At 33.7% G+C, this 25,648-nt stretch overlaps 1 protein-coding gene and 1 long non-coding RNA gene across 2 annotated transcripts; both read left to right on the forward strand.

Annotated features, from left to right (window-relative positions):
- Positions 1–10,043: 10,043 nt before the first annotated feature.
- LOC112033681 (uncharacterized) lies at positions 10,044–15,105 on the forward strand. The gene is made up of 3 exons (XR_002885266.2): positions 10,044–10,293; positions 11,155–11,219; positions 14,097–15,105. It is a non-coding gene; the product is annotated as an uncharacterized LOC112033681 (long non-coding RNA).
- A 4,066-nt stretch (positions 15,106–19,171) lies between these two features.
- Positions 19,172–22,491, forward strand: LOC112033683 (3-isopropylmalate dehydratase small subunit 1-like). The gene is given in 5 exon segments (XM_065765526.1): positions 19,172–19,430; positions 19,433–19,553; positions 19,556–19,678; positions 19,681–20,057; positions 22,053–22,491. Coding segments are annotated over 4 exon segments (771 nt in total). The 5' UTR covers positions 19,172–19,262; the 3' UTR covers positions 20,040–20,057; positions 22,053–22,491.
- The last annotated feature ends 3,157 nt before the right edge of the window (positions 22,492–25,648 follow it).

Here is a 25,648-nt window from a genome sequence, read left to right on the forward strand (position 1 = left end):
TTAAATATAATCGGAAATTAGAGCAAGCTTCTCAGTTTACAAAAAATCAAGCTACAAAGATTGATAAATAATTAACTAACCATATAATTTTAAGCAATCTATAAACAATTAAGCCAAAATTACGGACAATAAAGTACCTAAAAAAATTGAATCAAAATATGAGATAGTGGAACAGTTTTAAATATAATCGGAAATTAGAGAAAAAGACTTACAAATATAAAGAACATAATCAGTCCAAAGAACTTGATTTAATCAAAACCTCCAAACACATGCTAAGGCCAAAAATATATATATATATATATATAGATAATTTTACAGGATAAGTAATTAACTAAACATATAATTTTAATCAAACTATAAACAATTAAGCCAAAAATACGAACTATAAAGTACCTAAAACAAATTGAATGGGAATGTGAGATAGCAAAACAGTTTTAAACATGATTTTAAGGAACAGATACAAGTTGAGAAGAAATGCGCAGATCGGTTCTAGAAGTTAGCACGAGCTAGAAAAAATGCGCAGATACTTACAGAGCTTTAGTTGAGGTGCGCACACTCGATCTTCGCAAGCGATCTCAGTTCTTCTCCTCTAATACAAGAACAAGTACAGATTCTAAGTTAGAGAGAAGAGCAGAGAGAGAGACATACAAAATTTTAGTTGAGAAGCGCACTCGATCTCGATCTCAGATCTCCATTCTCTAACACAAGAACAAGAACAGGTTCTAAGTTGTAGAGAGAGAGAGAGAGAGAGAGAGAGACTCTTACAATTTTTTGATTCGAAGAAAAGCGCGCAAAACACAAAAGACACTGATTCGTATGTTATGTATTTATAGTGTTCCCGCTGTTTTTCTAACAGGGAGTATTTAAAATTTAAAAAAAAAAAAAAAAAAACTAATTCGTATTTAAGTTCTATGAAAATATCTTACGAGTATCAAAAAGTCCTCGTTTCTTTTTTTTTCCATTTTTATTATATTTTTTTTAGGATACAAGTTCTCATTTCATTCGTAAAATTGGTGTGGGTATGGACTTCCAAGGACTTTTTTTTTTAGAATGACTTCGAGAACTTAGCACTACTTCGTTTGTAGTTATACAATTTCTACTGATTAACTTAGTTGATCTATTCAAAAATTACCATGTCAATTAAAAATTTAAGTCTACCTATTGGCTATCACACTTGTTAGGCAAAATGGTACTCTCTCCACGTGCTAGTCTAGTTAGAGGAAGAGGGATTCGAGCGGTAGTGCCTTTTTAATAATTTTAATTTTTTGTTCATTCTTTACTAACATTAGCTTGTAATATCATGTATATGCATAAATACACTAAAAGATATAAAATAAAATGTATAATATAATTAGTAGCAGGCACTATATATTGAAACTCTAAAAAAAAAAATGCATAATATAATTCATATATATATATATATATATAATTTAAATACTATTGATAATCATTTTTATATTTTGTTAACTCTTTAAAAAATTTTGTAAGGATATTATTAGGTATAAAATGTAAATTGTCCATTTTTTTATAATTATTGTGAAACGCTTTTTTTTTTTACGATTCATTTATTTTAATTTCTTTGGTTTTGTAGTTAATAACTCACTTAGATAAATATTTATGATGTGATCCCACGTTTGATTCTAAAATTAAAAAATAAAATTCTTTAAGAATAAATAATTTAGGATATATGGCGCAAAACTGGAACTCTAATTTGGAATTTTAATTTAAGTTTCTCTCAATTTCACTTATTATTATATATATAGATGGCTAATAAGATGTTGAGCAAATGGTCTTTTTAATAAAAGCTACACATATTTTCCTTGTGATGAAACATCATAGGATAATAGTCGTGAATTCCTCAAGCTAAATTCCATAATCGGCTAATTTCCCATTTTTAATCAGTACTTTCCATGGGTTGTCCCACCAAATAAATAATTGGCGGAGTGAAATCCTAATATAAATGAAAAATAAGTAGTAAGTCCTTGGAGATAAACTACCATAAGCTAATTGTTAATAGAACCATTTTTTTTGTTCCAATGTGACATTTTTGGTTTGACCTCCTCTTTCTGCTCCCTTTCTTCTACAACCGCGAACCATTTGAAGTCTTATAAACTACCCACAACACGGTATTGACTGAAAAACCACTAGTCAACACCACTTTAACAAACCCCAAACACTGCCAAAACCATTCCAGCCACTGTGGAAACACAATGAATTTGATTTTACTTCTCCAAAGTAATGAACTACTACAAGCAAAGAAATGGAAAGCTAGAGGACAGAGGCCAGAGGCCAGAGCTCTATAACTTTTACTCAAGAGAGTGATTACAATTGATGACTACTAATACAATTAAGTCTTCGTTTTACATGCATTCAAAATTTAGAAGAAAAAAATGCAAAATAAATTTAAAAAAAAAGAAGAAGAAGAAAGAAAGAAAGAGAGAGAGATGTCCCTGTTATTCTTTTACATATATATACACAGAATAAGTGGGGAAAATAACAACTTTGTTTGGGGTATGTAATGCGGTGTGTTTCTTTTAGTTGATTAATACACTTTGAAATCCTAGCCCCGCCAACCACTCCCTCTAGGCATAAGCACTTGAGAAATAATATGTTTATAATATTTTTACAACAAATCCTAAGTGGCAGATTGTTACTGGTTGTTATTGTTGGAGCAAAAAAGTAATCTTAGTGTCAATTTCAAATTTGAATCAATAACAACTAACTACCTGTGATTTGTTGTAAAATTGTTGTAGACGTAGCATCTCTCTAAGCACTTAGGGTCAGATGGAGCGAGCATAAAACCACTAGGACAATTTCAAGAGAAATAAGAGTACAATGCTTATATAGACTACTAAATATAAACTCTCATTCTAACAGAAATAGGAATTTTAAGTCAACCTATTTTAATTCTGGTTGACTTAGGAAACCTAATTCTAAACAACTTATGAAATCCCAATTGTTGGATTATAAAAAGACCCTTAATTAAATAAAATACTAAAAACCTAATTAACTACTGAGCCTAAAATAGAATACCAATTAAAATACAATGGACTCCAAAATCAAATAAGACTAAATTAAAATAAATCTTTGCTTACATTTCCCACATCACCCTCAACTTCTTTCTAAACTCCTTTTTGATGCATTAAGATCTACACACACATGAGAATCCCTTTAAGTACCTCTCACGCGAAAGGCATCTCTACTAGTAGAACTCTGAACCCAAGAGATTATCTCATCAACAAGCAAGCCATGAGGATAATTAGACATATTATGCTCCAAGTGGCTCAAACCAACGGTAGATTTACATATTTGTAGAACAAGCAAATTAATATTGGGTTAGTCTATGGTTTGCATAGGGTTAACTTGGACAATGCTTCCACATTACCCCACAGGAAATAAGATCAACTCCTATACACGTGGAGGAAGATTAGATTCCTGGAAATTCAAATTTCTAGTATCTCTCCTCAGTCTCCTCATCAAACTGCAAAAATTAATGGAGTCATTAGCTTCCAAACCTCATTAGTTCCCATTAATTTGCAAAGCACATGATATAGCTATCACCACATCTCATCCACCAGTACAAATAGTGGTAACCAAATAGAGTTGCCAAATTGCAATTGGGGAAGGAGAAATTAGATATGCCAATAATTAATTGCCTGATCTAAATGTCAATATATAGTCAACTTCATGTTTTTAGGGATTTATATTAATTGAAATTATGACGAAAACTTGGAAAGTAAACAGAATTACCCAAAAATGAAAGGTATTAATCATATTTTCCTTTAAAGGATTCCATGGTCCCTGAAAAGATCTTAGAAAGAAAATTACAGAGCACTCTAATGCTAATCCGAATCCGATATCACATCAAGAGTCGCGAGTGATAAGAGTCATGATAAACATCCAGGCGACAAACAGAGGGCGCATGGCTCTGAACGGAGACCTAACAATGTAGAATAGGAAGGTGAAAGGCAGGAAAAACAGCGAAGCCACTGGTTCGAACAAGCGCCACCACGAGCATAATGCGGCCACAATTGCGCTCCCGTGTGACACCAATGGGCAACCGTTACANTCGCATGAGTGCGAGTTTCGCCGCTCAAAAGAGTCTCTGTCAATCGGCGAAGTTCGTCACTGCTACCGCCGCCGTTAAGTATCTCTGCAAATCGACAAGTTGTGCATAACCACCGACGACGAGGAGGTACAGAGTCCCTTCTCCTGCTACTGTGACTTGTTTCGTCCGCCATTAGTCTGGATAGACGCCGTGTCAGGCTTACGATTCCAACCAGAACGCCAAAGAGGATTAGACGAAAGGACATCGATACTGTCAATGCGATCAATCATTCACAAAAAAACACTTTCAGAGATTCAGTAAAGCTGACTGATTAAAGAGAAATCCAAAACTTCGTATCTCTAGCAAAGGAGGAGATTGAATCAAGTAAGAGTTAAAATTAGGGTTTCAGAGAGACAGAGAGTGTACCGGAGGGATCAGAGACCAACTGCGCAGTAAGGAGACGTGTTTTCCGTTTTCGCTCGCTTATTAAAGGGGAGTGAGTGTGCATGTGTGTACTACTGTACTGGCTATCTAAGGCTTTATAGTGGGAGTGACTAATGAGTGTGGTCTGGACCAGCGAAGTGTTCAGCTTGTCCCAAAGGAAACTATGTGGGCCCGAATTAAGAAGAAAGGACCCAACTTAACCCACTCGGAAAATGTATATACTTTCTTGCTTGCATTTTAGGCTTTTTTTTTTTTTTTTTTTTTTTTTTTTTGCTTGTAGTCAATTAAAAAGTAATTTAAAAAATGTTTGGACATATACTCATTCCATTTCCAGCAGAAATAATTCAATCTATTCGGGATAAATAAACTTTTTTTTTAAGTGAATGGATGGTTTGAGAGAATGTAATGTGGAATCAGATCTCATATCACATTATTGTAATTAGGTGACCGAAATACCTCATTTTTTCCATGCAAAGTCCTCTAGTCAGTTACAATGAAGCCAAATCAATGGTATTTTTGATGTGGGTGGTATATGGAAAGAGGAGGATCACAAGATTGAGGAAGTATTAAGTAGGATATTATTTTGATATTTTTACCACCGATCAACCTACGAAATTTAGTGAAATTTTAGATGTTGTGCATTCGAAAGTGACAGTAGAGATGAATTGGATGCTGACTTCAAATTAAGCTTTTTAAGTCTCTCAAGCATTTAAACAAATGTATGCAACTCTTGCTCCTGACCTTGATGTTATGCCCCATCTTTTTTCCTGACATTTTTGGCCTTCTGTAAATACTTCTGTAACTGAAACAGTATGGATTTTCTTAATAAGAGTATTGTGCAGCCAAATTTGAATGAAACTCATATTACTCTTGTACGGGTATGATCCAGGCCCATTGAGTCTTGGGCCTTGGCCCAAACATTCTCAAAGACCAAAATTGAGCCCAAACCTCATAGTAAGTCCATTTCATTCTGGATGCATGATAGACAAGCCCATACCAGTCAATTGTGACTTGATCTGGAATGTGTTCGCTTGGAACATCCATGTCCTTGGCAACTGGTATTGCTTGGGGAATGCGCTGCTGAGCAATCTTTTTGAGGCAGGAACCAGTTCCAATGCCATCACCACTGTTTCATAGTGCTTATCTCTTGTTAGGAATAATCAAATTGGATCCCACACACATGAGTAAGACCATAATGTAATCATGGAACCTCCACTAATCTCAAGTTATAAATAGCAGAAGTAAGTGAAGAGTGGGGAGGGGGGCAATTCTAGGGAGAAAACAAGAGAGAGAGAGAGAGAGAGAGAGAGAGAGAGAGAGAGAGAGCTAATACCACCAAGAGGGAAGCAACTTAGAAAGGAAAGAAAGGGAGTTCGTGAGAGCTAAGGGGTGTCATTGGGTCGCTTTGCAAGGAACGACCCTTAGTAGGAAACACTAAGCCCACTATACAAGTAATTTGTGAGCTCAATTTCAAGCCTTGTTTGTTAAGGGAATTTTGGGCACATAGAACTCTCATTCCCAAAACAAAAATCCTACTAGATAATTTGCCCTATTAGCCTATGTATGTTGTGTATAAATTGGCTTCTAAAACTCTTGCAAATAGGTTAAAGAAAATTTACCTTTTTATTAGTGATAACCAAAGTGCTTTTGTTCATGAAGAGATTAATCATTGATAATGTGTTGGTTACAGGGTGTAACGGTTGCCCATTGGTGTCACACGGGAGCGCAATTGTGGCCGCATTATGCTCGTGGTGGCGCTTGTTCGAACCCGTGGCTTCGCTGTTTTTCCTGCCTTTCACCTTCCTATTCTACATTGTTAGGTCTCCGTTCAGAGCCATGCGCCCTCTGTTTGTCGCCTGGATGTTTATCATGACTCTTATCACTCGCGACTCTTGATGTGATATCGGATTCGGATTAGCATTAGAGTGCTCTGTAATTTTCTTTCTAAGATCTTTTCAGGGACCATGGAATCCTTTAAAGGAAAATATGATTAATACCTTTCATTTTTGGGTAATTCTGATTACTTTCCAAGTTTTCGTCATAATTTCAATTAATATAAATCCCTAAAAACATGAAGTTGACTATATATTGACATTTAGATCAGGCAATTAATTATTGGCATATCTAATTTCTCCTTCCCCAATTGCAATTTGGCAACTCCATTTGGTTACCACTATTTGTACTGGTGGATGAGATGTGGTGATAGTTATATCATGTGCTTTGCAAATTAATGGGAACTAATGAGGTTTGGAAGCTAATGACTCCATTAATTTTTGCAGTTTGATGAGGAGACTGAGGAGAGATACTAGAAATTTGAATTTCCAGGAATCTAATCTTCCTCCACGTGTATAGGAGTTGATCTTATTTCCTGTGGGGTAATGTGGAAGCATTGTCCAAGTTAACCCTATGCAAACCATAGACTAACCCAATATTAATTTGCTTGTTCTACAAATATGTAAATCTACCGTTGGTTTGAGCCACTTGGAGCATAATATGTCTAATTATTCTCATGGCTTGCTTGTTGATGAGATAATCTCTTGGGTTCAGAGTTCTACTAGTAGAGATGCCTTTCGCGTGAGAGGTACTTAAAGGGATTCTCATGTGTGTGTAGATCTTAATGCATCAAAAAGGAGTTTAGAAAGAAGTTGAGGGTGATGTGGGAAATTTAAGCAAAGATTTATTTTAATTTAGTCTTATTTGATTTTGGAGTCTATTGTATTTTAATTGGTATTCTATTTTAGGCTCAGTAGTTAATTAGGTTTTTAGTATTTTATTTAATTAAGGGTCTTTTTATAATTCAACAATTGGGATTTCATAAGTTGTTTAGAATTAGGTTTCCTAAGTCAACCAGAATTAAAATAGGTTGGCTTAAAATTCCTATTTCTGTTAGAATGAGAGTTTATATTTAGTAGTCTATATAAGCATTGTACTCTTATTTCTCTTGAAATTGTCCTAGTGGTTTTGTGCTCGCTCCATCTGACCCTAAGTGCTTAGAGAGATGCTACGTCTACAACAATTTTACAACAAATCACAGGTAGTTAGTTGTTATTGGTTCAAATTTGAAATTGATATTAAGATTACTTTTTTGCTCTCAATAATAACAACCAGTAACAATCTGCCACTTAGGATTTGTTGTAAAAATATTGTAAACATATTATTTCTCAAGTGCTTATGCCTAGAGGGAGTGGTTGGCGGGGCTAGGATTTCAAAGTGTATTAATCAACTAAAAGAAACACACCGTATTACATACCCCAAACAAAGTTGTTATTTTCCCCACTTATTCTGTGTATATATATGTAAAAGAATAACAGGGACATCTCTCTCTCTCTTTCTTTCTTTCTTCTTCTTCTTTTTTTTTAAATAAAAAAAAAAATTATTTTGCATTTTTTTTCTTCTAAATTTTGAATGCATGTAAAACGAAGACTTAATTGTATTAGTAGTCATCAATTGTAATCACTCTCTTGAGTAAAAGTTATAGAGCTCTGGCCTCTGGCCTCTGTCCTCTAGCTTTCCATTTCTTTGCTTGTAGTAGTTCATTACTTTGGAGAAGTGAAATCAAATTCATTGTGTTTCCACAGTGGCTGGAATGGTTTTGGCAGTGTTTGGGGTTTGTTAAAGTGGTGTTGACTAGTGGTTTTTCAGTCAATACCGTGTTGTGGGTAGTTTATAAGACTTCAAGTGGTTCGCGGTTGTAGAAGAAAGGGAGCAGAAAGAGGAGGTCAAACCAAAAATGTCACATTGGAACAAAAAAAATGGTTCTATTAACAATTAGCTTATGGTAGTTTATCTCCAAGGACTTACTACTTATTTTTCATTTATATTAGGATTTCACTCCTCCAATTATTTATTTGGTGGGACACTACCCATGGAAAGTACTGATTAAAAATGGGAAATTAGCCGATTATGGAATTTAGCTTGAGGAATTCACGACTATTATCCTATGATGTTTCATCACAAGGAAAATATGTGTAGCTTTTATTAAAAAGACCATTTGCTCAACATCTTATTAGCCATCTATATATATAATAATAAGTGAAATTGAGAGAAACTTAAATTAAAATTCCAAATTAGAGTTCCAGTTTTGCGCCATATATCCTAAATTATTTATTCTTAAAGAATTTTATTTTTTAATTTTAGAATCAAACGTGGGATCACATCATAAATATTTATCTAAGTGAGTTATTAACTACAAAACCAAAGAAATTAAAATAAATGAATCGTAAAAAAAAAAAGCGTTTCACAATAATTATAAAAAAATGGACAATTTACATTTTATACCTAATTCACTCCTCCAATTATTTATTTGGTGGGACACTAACCCATGGAAAGTACTGATTAAAAATGGGAAATTAGCCGACTATGGAATTTAGCTTGAGGAATTCACGACTATTATCCTATGATGTTTCATCACAAGGAAAATATGTGTAGCTTTTATTAAAAAGACCATTTGCTCAACATCTTATTAGCCATCTATATATATAATAATAAGTGAAACTGAGAGAAATTTAAATTAAAATTCCAAATTGGAGTTCCAATTTTGTGCCATATATCCTAAATTATTTATTCTTAAAGAATTTTATTTCTTAATTTTAGAATTAAACGTGGGATCACATCATAAATATTTATCCAAGTGAGTTATTAAGTACAAAAATCAAAGAAATTAAAATAAATGAATCGTAAAAAAAAAGCGTTTCACAATAATTATAAAAAAAATGGACAATTTACATTTTATACCTAATAATATCCTTACAAAATTTTTTAAAGAGTTGACAAAATATAAAAATGATTATCAATAGTATTTAAATTATTTATATATGAATTATATTATGCATTTTTTTTTAGAGTTTCAATATATAGTGTCTGCTCCTAATTATATTATACATTTTATTTTATATCTTTTAGTGTATTTATGCATATACATGGTGTTACAAGCTAGTGTTATTAAAGAATGGACAAAAAATTAAAATTATTAAAAAGACACTACCGCTCGAATCCCTCTTCCTCTAACCAGACTAGCATGTGGAGAGAGTACCATTTTGCCTAACAAGTGTGATAGCCAATAGGTAGACTTAAATTTTTAATTGACATGGTAATTTTTGAATGGGAGGGGCTTGTATCCATTGAAAATTTCCACTGGACACGTCCAGATTCGGACACGTGTCCAAGAGTGGACACATGTCCACAATCCAACGTGTCCAATGAAAACTTTTACTGGACACAAGCCGGACCATTTTTGAATAGATCAACTAAGTTAATCAGTAAAAATTGAATACTACAAACGAAGTAGTGCTAAGTTCTCGAAGTCATTCTAAAAAAAAAAAGTCCTTGGAAGTCCATACTCACACCAATTTTACGAATGAAAATGAGAACTTGTATCCTAAAAAAAATATAATAAAAATGGAAAAAAAAGAAACGAGGACTTTTTGATACTTGTAAGATATTTTCATAGAACTTAATTACGAATTAGTTTTTTTTTTTTTTAAATAGTCCCTGTTAGAAAAACAGCGGGAACACTATAAATACATAACATACGAATCAGTGTCTTGTGTTTTGCGCGCTTTTCTTCGAATCAAAAAATTGTAAGAGTCTCTCTCTCTCTCTACAACTTAGAACATGTTCTTGTTCTTGTGTTAGAGAATGGAGATCTGAGATCGAGATCGAGTGCGCTTCTCAACTAAAATTTTGCATGTCTCTCTCTCTGCTCTTCTCTCTAACTTAGAATCTGTTCTTGTTCTTGTATTAGAGGAGAAGAACTGAGATCGCTTGCGAAGATCGAGTGTGCGCACCTCAACTAAAGCTCTGTAAGTATCTGCGCATTTTTTCTAGCTCGTGCTAACTTCTAGAACCGATCTGCGCATTTCTTCTCAACTTGTAACTGTTCCTTAAAATCATGTTTAAAACTGTTTTGCTATCTCACATTCCCATTCAATTTGTTTTAGGTACTTTATAGTTCATATTTTTAGCTTAATTGTTTATAGTTTGATTAAAATTATACGTCTAGTTAATTACTTATCCTGTAAAATTATCTATATATATATATATATATATTTTTTTTGGCCTTAGCATGTGTTTGGGGATTTTGATTAAATCAAGTTCTTTGGACTGATTATGTTCTTTATATTTGTAAATCTTTTTCTCTAATTTCCGATTATATTTAAAACTGTTCCACTATCTCATATTTTGATTCAATTTTTTTAGGTACTTTATTGTTCGTAATTTTGGCTTAATTGTTTATAGATTGCTTAAAATTATATGGTTAGTTAATTATTTATCAATATTTGTAGCTTGATTTTTTGTAAACTGAGAAGCTTGCTCTAATTTCCGATTATATTTAAATCTATTCTGCTATCTCATATACCGATTCATTTTTTTTTGGGCACTTTAATGTTCGTAATTTTGGCTTAATTGTTTATAAATCACTTAAAATTATGTGGTTAGTTAATTATTTATCAATCTTTGTAGCTTGAGTTTTTGTAAACTGAGAAGCTTGCTCTAATTTCCGATTATATTTAAAATTGTTCTCCTATCTCATATTCCGATTCTTTTTTCTTTTTCTTTTTTTCTTTTTTTTTTTATGTACTTTAATGTTCGTAATTTTGGCTTAATTGTTTATAAATCACTTAAAATTATATGGTTAGTTAATTATTTATCTATCTTTGTAGCTTGAGTTTTTGCAAACTGAGAAGCTTGCAAAAGAAGAGTGAAAGGTGGACTTGTGGCAATTGAGGTAATTTTCTTGCTGTTTTTTACTATTTGTGGTTGAGGTTTAACAGCTGAATTTTATTCTTTATTATTGTTTTTGAAAAAATAGTTGTATTTTAAGAATTTTTCCTTAGTTGTTGTGGCACTAGATGGAGAAATTGAAGAGGATGCGAATCATAGGATAAGAGCAAGGTGGATGAAGTGGAGAAGTGCATTAGGAGTGTTGTGTGATCATAGAGTACTCATTAAGTTATAGTAGAATGATGGCAAAGAATACATTTGGCCGACCTTAACTAATATGTTAAGGATCCATAGTTGGCCCCAAAATTTTGGAACTAAGGTTTTGTTTGTTGTTGTTGTTCCTATCTTGTTGGGCTACCATAATGGATTGGTAGCCTTTTTTTACTTCATACTTACTCCCTGCTGTTAGAAAAAGGCCAGATGACTCTATCCTCACCGTCTGTCCTTGTAATGGGAATTGAACTGATTACTTTTGCTTCCTCATAATTATACACCTATTTGATAGTTCCAGGTTCTAGAGTTCTGATCTATGAGATCAAAAACTCAATGAATATTCAAACTATCCAGCTGGGAAGAGCTGAGCTTGGGGAGAAACCAAGCCGTATCATTTATTTCTACACTTCTATCTGCACCTAGTCTCCATTCGGTCTTTAGCAAGAGGGGTGTTTGTGCAATAGCAAACACTTTTCTAGAACCAAGAGTCCTGTGGTTTCTGTGTTCCATCCAAAGGGGAACCTTTGGGGAAATACTTGGCTTGGCCTGTTTTTGAGAAGAGTGAGTTGGGTTGGTTGTATAGTTTCCATACCCTCTTGGCTAACATAGCCTTGTTTAGATGATTTTCTAATACCTAATCCCCACAATATTTTGGTTGACACAAAGCTTCCCAACTCATTAAATGGAGTTTTCTCTTATCATTTTAATGCCCCCACCAAAAGTTGCAAATGGACCTATCCAATTCTTTACAAACAGGTTTAGGGAATTTGAAACATGCAAAAGAATAGAGGGGGATGGAATTGAGTACAGATTTTAAAGGTTACCTTCCAACTTGTGAAAGCAGCTTTGCCCTCCAACCTTGAAGCTTCGAGTTTACTTTATCTAATAAAGCTTGAAAATGAGAGATTTTGTTCCTACTATAATTGAAATTGAAGGCCAAATATTTCCCTGGTTGATTCACAGACCTAATGTTGAGAGTTTTTTCCTATTTTGTTCTTAAGTCTGTGAGGGTATTAGGACTAAAAAAGATTTCATATTTGGATGTTAATCAACTGGCCTGACATCCTTCAGAACCAAGATAGTTTGTCTTCTAGAAACCAAAGGGAGTTTATCATTTACTTTGAAGAACAACAGAGAGTCATTTGCAAACAGGATATGGTTGACGGCAGGGGCTGATCTAGCTATCTTAATCCCACTACAGAGTTAGAATCTTCTCCTTTGATCAATGTCCACGAGGACACATTTGCACATAGGAGAAAGAGGCAAAGGGAAAAGGGATCTTCCTGTCTAATTCCTCTCTTAGGCTGAATGGGGGAGGGTAGAGATTAGAGAACCATCAAGAAGGAATTGGTAGGTCATCGCAGAAACTAGAAAAGCATTCTATTATGTTGGTCATCCAATGAGCGGGATAATTCATCTTCAAGAGAACTACTTTCAGGAAATTCCATCTTAGGTAATCATCTAAACAAGTGTTTGGAAGGGAGTGATTAGTGAATCCATCTTTGGAAGGGAGTGATTAGGGAATCCATCAAGGGTTTAAGCCTATTTACAAGTGTTTTTTATTTATTTATATATATATATATATATATAGCCTTATAGATAATGTTGCAAAGGCTTATTGGCCGAAATCATTGCATTCTTCATGAGCTACGGATTTTAGGGATGAGAATCGAGTAGTTTTTTTTAATAGAGTTTTTAGTCATATGCTCAAAATTTTCTAAAAATTGATCTATTTATTTTTAACTGGTTAGATGTTTTCTAAAAAAAATTTAAATTTTTAATAGAACCAACTGTTTGACCAGTGACCCAATGATTCGAATGCTATACTAGGTCAAGTTCCAACCCAGATTTAATAACTATGCTTAAGAAACGAGAAACTTGAGAATTGTAAATTGGAAAATAATAGTATTGTTTGAGAAATCACCAACATGTGGCATTTATTGAATTATGAATAAAATCACGAACCACAATCCCCAAGTTTCTATACCTGTGGTTTTATTTCCCCAAACAATAAATCTAGTGATGCAAAATTTTTACTTGACTTTTTGTGATTGGTAGATAATAAAAATAGTCTCAATGATATTGGTAGGCTCATGTATGTGTTGTTGTCCTAATCAAAACATGTCACCTTAGCAAGTTGTTGAAAATAATTGTCCAAAAATGAACCCCAAGCAATAGCCTAGTGATAATGACATTCTTTGTGGTATTCAAATGTTTATTGTTTGAATTCCACCTCCCGTCTCCTCCAATATCTATCTAAAAATAAATAAATAAAATTGTATTTTCAGCATTGCTCTTCCCAAAAATGACTTTTTTTACCAGTAGAGACATCCACATGCTCACCGATACATATCTCTGTATACTTACAATTTATATTACGGCACTTTTCTTTAATTATAGCAAAATTTTCAATTCTGAGCCACCAAACAGACTTTTTTTTTATAATGATAAATTAAGTTAAATTAGTTACTACGTACCATTTATAAATTGCAGTTGTGTTTGTTTTCGGCTTAAAATGGTTTTTAGTGTTTTTTAGTTGTTTGGTGTGGTGTAAAATCCAGATCAAATTAAAAGTGTTTTAGGCTGACCATGATGACACATATTAAATACATAGATTCATATGGATGGTTTTAGGCTGAATCTAATTTTTCTCTCTAAACATATGCAGATTATGATGGATCCGATAGCAGTGACCTATGAGACTTGTGTCGTATGCCAGACACAGACTACAGATCCTTTCAGGCCCACATATTGCGACCATTCCTATTGCAAGAACTGTGCACTGGTCGAGATGAAGTCTGGGGGACAGCGTTGCAGAATTTGTAAGGAACCACTACACTTCCTGGTCAGAGTTATGGATCAGTTTAGGAGAACGTTCAAAATCTGCCCTATGCGAGACTACGTAATGTTGACTTGGTATCTTCTTGTTGCTTGCATACTGATGATGGTTATTGTGGACACAGCATGTTTGATGACGTCAGGTCTCACCGTTGGGCTGGTTTGGCCTCTACTGCTGCTCTACTTGATGGTTTCCATTGTCATACATACTATTGCATGGGTGATTCTACTAGCCTTCCGTGCAGTCATGTGGATCAGGTATGTTGTATGGGTGATCAGTCACCGTCTTGCATGGTTTGTTGGCCCTTGAGCCCTCATGCGCTCCTTATTGGTACTGTTGGTTCGTGATGACACTTTAGATACATAGATTGGTGGATGGATATATAGATAGATATGATGGTTTGTGATGTATAGATGGTACCTGTATGCTCATGGGACCATTGGGTTTGGCCCCTGCTAATACTTTACGATCTGGTGTCTATGCTCATGTCTATTCCGTGGTTGGTTTTACTTAGCTTCCGGGGATCAGATATTCTGGCCAGGTGATCGGTCACCGTCTTGCATGGTGTGTAGGCCCTTAAGGCTTCATTTGCTCCTTGTTGGTGCTATTGGGACGATTTTTCCATGATGACACTATAGATTTTGGATATATAGATTCATAGATACTCGTGGATGGTTTCATGGTATTGAGGGATATGTGTAGGTCGACTTTCTTGGATGATTTTACATGATAGCTCTTTAGATATATAGATCGATACTTTTCTATGGTTTGTGATATATTGATCATGTATAGATAGAAATGTAGGACCTAATTCCTTTTGTTTGAAAAACATGTTCATATACATAGATAGAAATATGGGACTAATTCCTGCTGTGATGTGTTATAATGTTTTTAGTATTCCTATTCCAGATTTAGCAAACTCAAATTTACGGTTGACTTGTGTAATTGGAGGGAACTCCTACTGGGATCAAACTTAAGACATCTGAATTTAAAGCTCATCCCAAACCTCTAACTACTAGCTGCATTCGTTTGTACAATATTTTAGTTGTTTTATCTTCAATTTTGCAACTAGTAAATGAGTCTTCCACATCTCCTCGCCCCCTATTTGCAATGGTGAACACTTTGTAATTGTAACATTGTATGTTAATAACACATCTCTCCCAAGTTTATATATCATGACAGAACGAATTGTACATATAGAAAATTAGAAATGATCAAATGATTCAAATCATAAACTCTTGTCATGCTTTCCCATGAAATTGCATTACCTTCCTACGAAAAAGTTGTTTTTTAATATTTGAGGTGTTCACGTATGTCTGATTTGGTATTTCGGATATGGTGGTTGGATTATGTTGAAGTAAAATCAATTGATTATGTTTTCATGTTGGCCGGATTGCTTTTGGTTGTGTTTGGGGCTTGGTAATCGTTGACAGTGTATGGGTTGAGGAGCTTAATTGGATGTGTAGAGTTTGGCTTGAGGAATGCCTGGCCAATATACGATCCATTGAGAAAATATGTATTGCTTTTATTGAAATCTAGTCGCTAACTCGTACAATGCACGGATTAGTTAAAAAAAAATTTTAAATTTCAAATTTGCCAAAGTTATGATCACATGAAAAAATAAGTTACAATTTAAGAGGGAAAAAAAAAAAAATACTAACACCAATAATGTTAGGCATGCCATGTCTATTATCAATGGCATCCTTTCTTTAATGAAAATTAAAGTCTTAATCATTTTTTTAATATAATATAATCCCTCCCATTGCTTAATTTTTTTGCAAAATCCTGGGTTTTTTCTTGCCATATAAAATGCAACAAAAAAACCCAAAAATAAGAAAATAAAAACTATAGAAGTTTTTATATAGAAAACAGTAATTATTTACACTTAGAAATGACACTGACACTTAGAAAGAGTCATTAATCTAGAGCAATAGGTTTTGGAAAAGATTTTTTTTTTTTTTTTTTTTGAGAATTGGAAAAGCTAATTTAGTGTTATAGGCAATAGTTATAATATTTTAACACATAAAAGAACAACAACAAAAAGGCGTATTAGATGAATAAATTGACTTTGTTAGAGAATGAAGGCAAATAAATGCACTGGAAAGAATAGATATCAGAATATATGAATGTAAAAGAAGAAGAAGGATGTACCAGTTGAAAGGCCATAGAGTTTTAATCGAGATAGAAGACAACCAATCTAAGAAGCACTTGGAATGCTCCTAATAATAGAAACGATATAAGAGAAAAATAGGTTACCTCAAAAGAACAATGCATGACTATAGCAATTGAAATTTGTCAAGACAATTTCATATATTGCAAAACATGAATCCAAAATTTAAATGTTAAAATTTCTAAAAAGCCAAAAGAAAGAGTCAAGAATCAGTGTCTAGAAATTATTTAAAAAAAAATATGACTACATAATAGAAACAAAATTATAATATTGCAAAAATTGAATCAAAAAATTAAGTTGTTAAACTTATTAAAGGCTTAAAAATTAGAAGAATCAGCAAAAAAACATATGGTTACATAGTAAAAAAAAATATAAGAGAAAGATAGGTTACTTCAAAAGAATAATCCATGATTATAGCAATTGAAATTTGTCAAGACAATTTCATATATTACAAAATATGAACCCAAAATTTAGATGTTAAAACTTCTAAAAAGCCAAAAGAAAGAGTAAAGAATTTAGATACATTGTTGGGTGCAAAACAAATATTTGCACCATTGATGTCCTTATTAAGATGCTTGGTAATTAACCATAGAAACCAAATATCAATCAAATGATTTCTTTTGCCACACCATACAAAAAAGTAAAAGCTAAGAAAAACACCATAAGAAAGTGCAAAAATAAAGCAATCCTATATTCAAGCGTGGTAGATATGAACTTTATTGATTATTCCATACCATCTTGACAAATTTGTAGAACGTTTTGTTTCATGTTACAATGCATTGATAGCTATTTTCATGCCGTTTGTGCAATGCCCCAGAAAGCTGCAAATTAAAAAAAAAATAAAAAATACAACTACATAACAAATAAATTGACAATTCTTATTAACAAAAACATAGTAAAATTATAATTAAAAAAACCCTAATAGTGATCTAGTGACCGGAAAATTAGAGAAGGAGGGAAGGAAGAGTAAAAAAATAAAAAATAAAAACGAATGAGAGATGAGGTGTACCAAGAGTGTAAACTTCAACACACAACTTGTAGCATGGTTTTTCATCAACACTTTCGCGTAAGAAAACTGCAACAACAACAATGTTGTATGTGTTCTTTGGACGATCGAACCAGAATCCATATTTTCTACTGCCTAGCTTAGGAGAGGCTGTAGATGGTGGTAGTGGTAGATCGAAGTTGTTGCCTTAGAGGATTAAACAAAACCAAGAATCTATCATCATAACTTTTTGAAAGGCAAAGCAAACCATTGCAACAATCCTCTAGGTAACATGTCACTGATTTTGTGAACTTTGCAACTAAATTCAAGTCAGCTTTCAAGAGGATCCCAACATTTGTAACTGTTACATCTATTGGTTTTTTGTTTTGGGTGTGATGATCAAGAAGTAGGATTTTGGGTTCTTCAACACATCGAGAATGGTGCATGTAAGCAGGGTGTGGATCATCAATGATATTGTGCCATTGTTGAGAGACAGACTTGAATTTGAGAAGTGACTTGATGAGTAGTCGTTAAAAGGGGACATCTGAGGGAAACTTCACCACGCTTGTTTACCATGCAGTCGGTGCAGAAGCCTAGAAATATAACAACCCTAAAGTTCCTCAAAAAAAGAAAAGAAAAGAAATAACAACCTTAACATCCACAACAGTTAGGGAAAACAATTAAGAAGACTGCTTTGTGGTTTGGTGTGGCGACTGTGTTATTTGAGAGTGAGTGTGAGTTTATTGTGTGGTAGTATTCAATTTAATTCTTAATAAACCCTAACAGTGATGTAGTGACTAGAGAATTAGAGAGAGAGATAAGGAAGAGTCCAAAACAAAATAGAAAATTGTATGAGAGAGGAAGTGTTTGCGTTTGAATACATCTTAAAAGTCCTAAACCAAATTAAAAAATATAAATAAAAAATGCTGAAGTGAAAAATTGTGTGAGTTTCAAAGGTTTCGGTCATATATATATAAATAGATAAAATTAAGTTTGCTCAACATGTCATTAGCCATTGCAACAAAGAATGGAAAAAAAATTATCAAAGGACAAAATTGTTTCCTTTAAAAAAATTTGAGATACCAAAATAGAACTTAATTAAAATATACTATAATATATTTGCTTTTTATTCTTGTAATGTTACTACTTACTCCTATCATTCTAATTTCTAGATTTATTTTTATAATAATTCGGAGACCCATAGAAAGAATAAAATTGGTGAAGAGATAAAAAGAGGAGGGGGTAGGGCAACACACGGTCATATTAGTTTTTAGCCATGTCAGTAAGGGTATGTTTGGATTAGTGGATTCTAGGGAGAGAGAGAGAGAGAATAGGAGGTAAAACTTTTTGAAGGGTATTTGGTTGGGAGGGGGAGAGAAAAAAAAGATGGTGAGACCCGAGTGTTTTCTACCAAACTCACCAAAAAATTTTATTCCCCAAATGAGGAGAAAATTGGTTTGTAAAAATGTTATAAAATAGTTTAGGATTAAAACATTATTCTATTTGCATCTAAACTTACAAATTGTAATTTTGATGATTTGTGAGTATTTTGACAATGGTAATACTTATTAAGATCTTCTCCCAAAAAAAAAAAAAAAAAAACCCCTTATTTAGATGATTGATGCATTAAAAAAAAAGGGGAGTAGTGAAGCCGTGAAGGCCTTACTTACATTTGGGCCGCCCATTTTGACTTGCATGCTCGATGGCTCGATGCTCCATTGCATTTTGTGCCAGGCCTATCTTTAATTCTAAAATCATAAACTCTTTTTAGCTGATTTTTTAGTTCTTTCCCTTCGGCTATCTGATACTCTTGACAGATTGACTCTCCTCAACCAAAACCATGGCAGCCTCCTCACTGTCCCTCTCTCCAAACCCTACCTTCACCATCTCAAATAAATCCTCTCTCTCTCCTTCTTATCACACTACTTCTCATTTTATCAAATTTCCCAACACGCCCCAAACCCCAACCCACCTCATTGTCAAACCCCTCACCACCCATTCCTCACACGCTGCCTCTCCTCCATCATCCCACGCGCCACCGCCACCCCCTCCTCCTCCACCACCTCAACCACCCAAACGTCATTCCACGGCCTCTGCTACGTCGTCGGCGACAACATCGACACCGACCAAATCATCCCGCCGAGTACCTCACCTTGGTCCCCTCTAACCCCGCCGAGTACGAAAAGCTCGGCTCATACGCCCTAATCGGCCTCCCATCCTCTTACACCACGCGGTTCGTTGAACCAAACGAGAACAAACCAAATACTCCATCGTGATCGGCGGCTACAACTTCGGCTGCGGCTCGTCTCGTGAGCACGCGCCCGTGGCTCTAGGCGCTGCTGGAGTGGCGGCGGTGGTGGCGGAGTCGTATGCGCGGATATTCTTCAGGAACTCGGTGGCGACGGGAGAGGTGTACCCTCTGGAATCGGAGGGTAGAATTTGTGAGGAATGTAAGACTGGTGACACTATCACCATTGAGCTCGCTGAGAGCCGTTTGATCAATCACACGACTGGGAAGGAGTACAAGCTGAAGCCCATTGGGGATGCTGGGCCCGTCATCGAGGCCGGCGGCATTTTCGCTTATGCGAGGAACACTGGCATGATTCCCACTAAGTAATTCAGCCTAGAATTTCAGGTATTCCACTCACTCACTATCTGCGTTTTCGAATTGAAAATTTGCTCACTACTCTTTGTGAATGAGAATGTGTTTCTTATTGTGAATTTATGGAATTTTTTTCTTTCATTATTTAATTTTTTTTATTTAATCTTTATTTGAGAATGTGACTTATTTATGTGAGTGTGTGAATTGTCAGTAGGAGTAGAATTTGACGGGTAATTTAGATCTCTTAGTTTACCTGTATGTCCTTAGTTTGTTCAATTTGTTAATAGAGTTATTTTTGGATGTTTAGAAAACTGGACGCAAAGAGTGTGGTGTAGATGAGAATTAGCAAATAGATTGTGTGTGTGTGTGTGGTGTGTTCATTTTTAATGGTTGTTACTTGTTTTTATTCGGTCTTGCTGTGCATATTTTGTTTGATGAATTATTAGGTTGTTTAGGATGCATTAGCTTCTGCTTTCTGCATATAAAAGGTAATGAATTGAAGTGAATTTGTGTTTAAGATGGAGAAGAAATGGATATGGATACTTGTTTTAATGTGATTAAACTTGGAATAGAACCTGTAATGCCAAATGCTGTCATGGATCTAGATTGATATGGCTTGTGTTATTGTGTAGGTTGGGTAACTTGGAGAAGTAGGCTTGGGGCATATTTGTAACTAAAATGTTCCATTTGTTTTTTTTTTTTTTTTAATGTTTAGCCTATGAATTATGCATTGATGATGAGTCTCTTAGCGAGCTCAAGTAAATAACGGAGGAAATCACTTATTGATATGTAACTTCAGCTAGGTGAATGTATGAGCTTGGTTTGGCTTCAGGGGACCACTATAGTCTATGGGGTTTTTCATATTTAGTTTTCTTTCTTGGTGGTTTTTGCTATTCTTGTAATCTTGTTCTAGTTCCTATAGTGATCTGCGTATGAAGTGGAATCAAATGAAAAATTTCCGCCGCCTCTTTACTGATTTTGTTGTGGATTTAGTAATGCTTGGATTTCACATGACCCAAAATTTAACCTGAGTTGACAGTTAAATTGGATGTCAGTAATATGAATGACATGATAACATGATAGGGGTTAAGATTAACCTAAAGAATAGGTAGAATAAGATTACCCTGGAAGAAATTTTTATGTTATTATATCCACTCACATATTATTTTAATGATTATTCATTTGATAAATCATTGTTCAATTGGCTAACGCATTACTAAATTTGATTCTATTATGATGTGCACTGTGTTCATCAACTAATATGGTAGTTAGTTAGTGTTGTTGTGAGTGCCTATTGAAGAAAACTCTTATTATCAGCTCTCTCATGAAGGGCATGTGTAAATTTAATGGTGTGTGATGGATGAGATATCAACATTTGTTGTTCTTTCTAAGTTTTAGACCTTTCTTCTCCATGACTTATGTGCTCCAGGCTTGAGCCCATGGATGGGAATGGTTGGATTATTTCTTGATGGTGAAAGCTATTTGTACTTGGTTTTCATTGCTTGGAGTAGATTTGAAAATGATCATTGATGCTCTGTGCATGAGGAAGTTGTGAATTTTATGTTTTTTTCAGGGTGTAGAATCTTCAATTGAAGTGATTGCCAAATGATTTATTAATACTGAATTTTTAGATTGAAATATCCAAGGAATATGTGGGATCTTATCAGATGTTGTAGTTTACTACTTCCCCCTGGCTCTTTTATGTCTTTGTCTGCTTATAATTTCATGAGTGAAATATTCATTTTCTTACGCTTAAATTGTTTTGGACATGAAATGAGCTGAGAGATGAAGCAAATATCTAGTTTTTATATTAATCAATTCTAAACAAATTTTCTAATTAATGTCTATGTTTGGTCATGATATTATACTCTTTTAAGTGAGATCTTATGTCTCTTTGCTGTTGTTTTTTAGGTTCTCAATATTTAATTGTCTTTATGCCCAATCCAAGCATATATTATATAAGGAACAAAAATCTGTTTGCATGCATCAGATATATGAACTAATTTATTGTTTGTTTCTGGCTTTTAGAGCTTTTATTGGAGGTGCATTGCAGGAGGCTTTCAGCTGTACGGATGCTAATGGATCCTTTCTTCCAGATGTTTCAGATGAAAAGTTTCTGTGTTCCCATGTTTCTCTCTATAATAAAATGCCATTGTCATGTTTATCAAAAGAATAATGGATTGTTGTCACTGAAACATAGCCATCTCTTCTCGTTGTTATGCCTGTTTTCAGTAGGACTTGCAGTTAATGTGTGTTGTAACTTATCTTCAGAGATTAGCGTTGTTTTAAGTTTGGTATATCAACCTAGAAGCTTGTTTTGGTTTCATTTCCCTGAACACTCTTTGATCTCCTGCAAGAAAGGCACCAAGGAATCTTTGCATGTGAGATTTGGTTGCTCCAGTTTCGTTATATATCATTGTGCACTATTCAATTTCAAATTTCAATGAAGATTGTCAAATTGCCTTTCTTTTTTCTTTTTCTTTTTTTTTCTTTTTAATTTTATAGAAAGGTTTATGCCCTATAAAAGTATAAATTATAAAGGCAAAAGGCAAGTCTTGAGTCATTTTATGATCTTGGTTTTTATTCATAGTTCAATTCTGTATTCAGAAAAGGAGAAAAGAACATAAATCCATAGGCCAATGCTATAGCTTTTAATAATCTAAGTCTTAGATATACGTTAGTCGCTAACCTGTGCGATGCACGGGATAGTTAAATTTAAAATCACTTATATTAATAATAACAAAGATAAAACAAATGTGTGACTGCATTAAAGATAAATTAATATAAACGAATCTAAATGCTTAGAAAGGCTTTTAGAATAATTTCCCAAAAATTAAAGAGACCAATTTGATACTGTTAAGGTCTAAAAAATAATAATTGTGATTTCTTAGGATCACGCATGCTATCTACTATAATTAGACCTAAAACACTATTATGCTATCATAAATGCTATCTACTATAATTAGACCTAAAACACTATTATGCTATCATAAAAAATAAAGGATTTTCAAATTTTAACATAAATATCATTCTAGAATCCCATCTATTCTTTTTATTCTTCTTAAACATGCACCTCTAAATTCTAATTAACATGGAATATGAGCCTAAAGGAAAAGAGCCTAATTAGCTTAGCAAAAATAAACTAAAAGAAAAAGGAGAATACAACATGAAAATAAAGATGGTAATTTTTTTTTAATAAAAAAAAAAATCAAGGCAATGAGAGAATTTTATGCAAAATCTACATTCATTTTTGCACCAACAAATCTATACGACTTCATATTACATATTGTGGGGTCACGGTTTGTAGCCCAAACCCGAAAGATATGGGATATGAGCCCAATACAATAAATTTGTAGAGAGTGGGTGAAAGAGCTGGGCTTTTTGTGAAATGAGCAACGACTAGTAAGGACTTAAAATACGAACAAGCATGAAAACACAATTAAAATTCAATGAAATGAGTATCCAAGAAGATGAATTATGAATTAAGCCAATCTTTGTGGAAGCTAACACAGTTCTTAATGCTATAGTAATTCTTTTTTTATTTTTTATTTTCCTTTTTCCTTATCTTTCTCTCCTTGTTTTTTCGTCCTCTTCTTATGAGAGGTCTTTTACATTATGTAATTCCTTTTAGACCCTCTTGATCGTACACTTGTTAATCATCTAGGCCTTCACTTGAGTACATGTCCCATCAAACATCTTCTTTAACTCTCTGCGAATGGTGGTAGCTGAGACTGCACTGTTCAGGGGTCTTCTCCACATAAATGCGGCCAGAAAAGTTGCTGCAATGCATTTAATGCGATTGTAGCAGTTTTTCTTTTAGATATTTCTGTATTCTTATCACCTTTGTACGTGCTTGAGATTCATCCTGATCATCGTTGGAACTCCCTGGAAAGTCACCTAAATTATCGAAATACGTGTTTGACCGATATTCATCGTATCCAAGAAGGAGCTACTCCTCGTACTATATTCCTCTATTCTTTACTTACGTGATTCTTAACTTTGGGGCCTCTCCTAATCATTTATGCCTTCTCGGACATATCCACATTTTCGGATAGGGCCCAAGGTCCAATATACAAATTTGGGCTCTTATCCCTACACATATGAATTAACGTTATTTTCTATTATAAATTATTACATATAAAAAAACCTCCTTACATAAATATATTCTACACTTATATGATTTTGGAGATAATTCACCTAACAATCTTCACCCAAGCATCCTCCTTCTAGAGTCCCATGTCTTTTCTTTAAACCTGCATATGAACAATTTTAAGTGAAATAGTTTCAACCAATGATTTCGAGTAAATAAAAGTCACTTTTGGACAAATCTAAGTGCCCTTTTTTTCTCCTTTGGAGTGTGGGTGGGTTTTGCCTTTTGTAATTGCATGCTCTTCCTATGCAAAACCAAAAACAAAAGATCCTAGAGTTTCTTATGTTTCAACATCTTATAGCCTTACACATCATCAAACACCATCAACATGAGATATTAATTCTGTGAAGCAATGTGAAAAAGAGTTGGAAGACATTATCTGGCAAACTGACTGAAGCCATCTTGTTCATATATTCATTGCATGCATGTGTGCAAAATAAAAAATAAGTTTTGTTTTCTTTGCTTACCAAGACCAATATATATCAATCTTAATTGAGCACATGAGTTCAAAATAAAGATAGCAGTTTTGATTTTTGTCTGTAGTGATTTTTCACTTTCATCAACCAAGACCATTCGTTATAATGAAGAGCTACGTCATTGTAGAGTTTATATATGATGTAGAATACGAGTAATGGCAATTGACAACACAGCCACATGCATCTTATTTCATTCATATATACTTTAGTTCATCTTATTTGTTCAAGTCAAAATTTACTTTTCATAGCAATGAAAGACACCACAGTGATGCAATCATTTACAGTAAACTTAATCCAAAAGTTCAAACTCTAAATTTGAGTATCATGAATAACCTAAACCTAAAACTTATCCATGAAAACCGAACAAATTGTGGATAGAATTTGAAGCATTCAAAAGCATCAATCATTGCTTGGTATAATAGATAGAATCAAAATGGGTAAAATATTATTTTGGTCCCTAAACTTTATCAAAAGTTTGTTTTTCATCCGTGAACTTTAAGGAGTTCATTTTTCGTCCCTAAACTATTGAAAAGTTCGTTTTTCATCCCTAAACTATTGAAATGTTTTATTTATGTCCTTAAACTTTACATTTCGTCCCTAAATTGTTGAAATCAGTTCATCCCTATTTTTGTCTCTAAACCATTAAAAAAACTCTTTACAAAGTTTAGAGATGAAAAAAGAACTTTTTTAAGTTTAGGGACAAAAACAAATTTTTGTCAAAGTTTAAGGACCAAAATAATATTTTATCCAATCAGAATTCATGGCTATATATAGCAGATTGCATTATAATTCCTATGCTACAATAAATTCCAAGATAATTGTTATGCCAATTCTTTGAAGATAAAAAATCTCACAAAAGTGCACTTATAGGAACTTGTTTGGACTCGTCAAACTTCATAAGGTCAGAGATGTGAAACACAATTTATACATTATAAATAAATTGAAACTAAATAAAACTCACCAACATTCTACCTTTTCATACTGGAAAACCTATCAGC

This window comes from Quercus suber, unplaced genomic scaffold (assembly GCF_002906115.3).
Source record: "Quercus suber isolate HL8 unplaced genomic scaffold, Cork oak 2.0 scaffold_23, whole genome shotgun sequence".
Lineage (NCBI taxonomy): Eukaryota > Viridiplantae > Streptophyta > Magnoliopsida > Fagales > Fagaceae > Quercus > Quercus suber.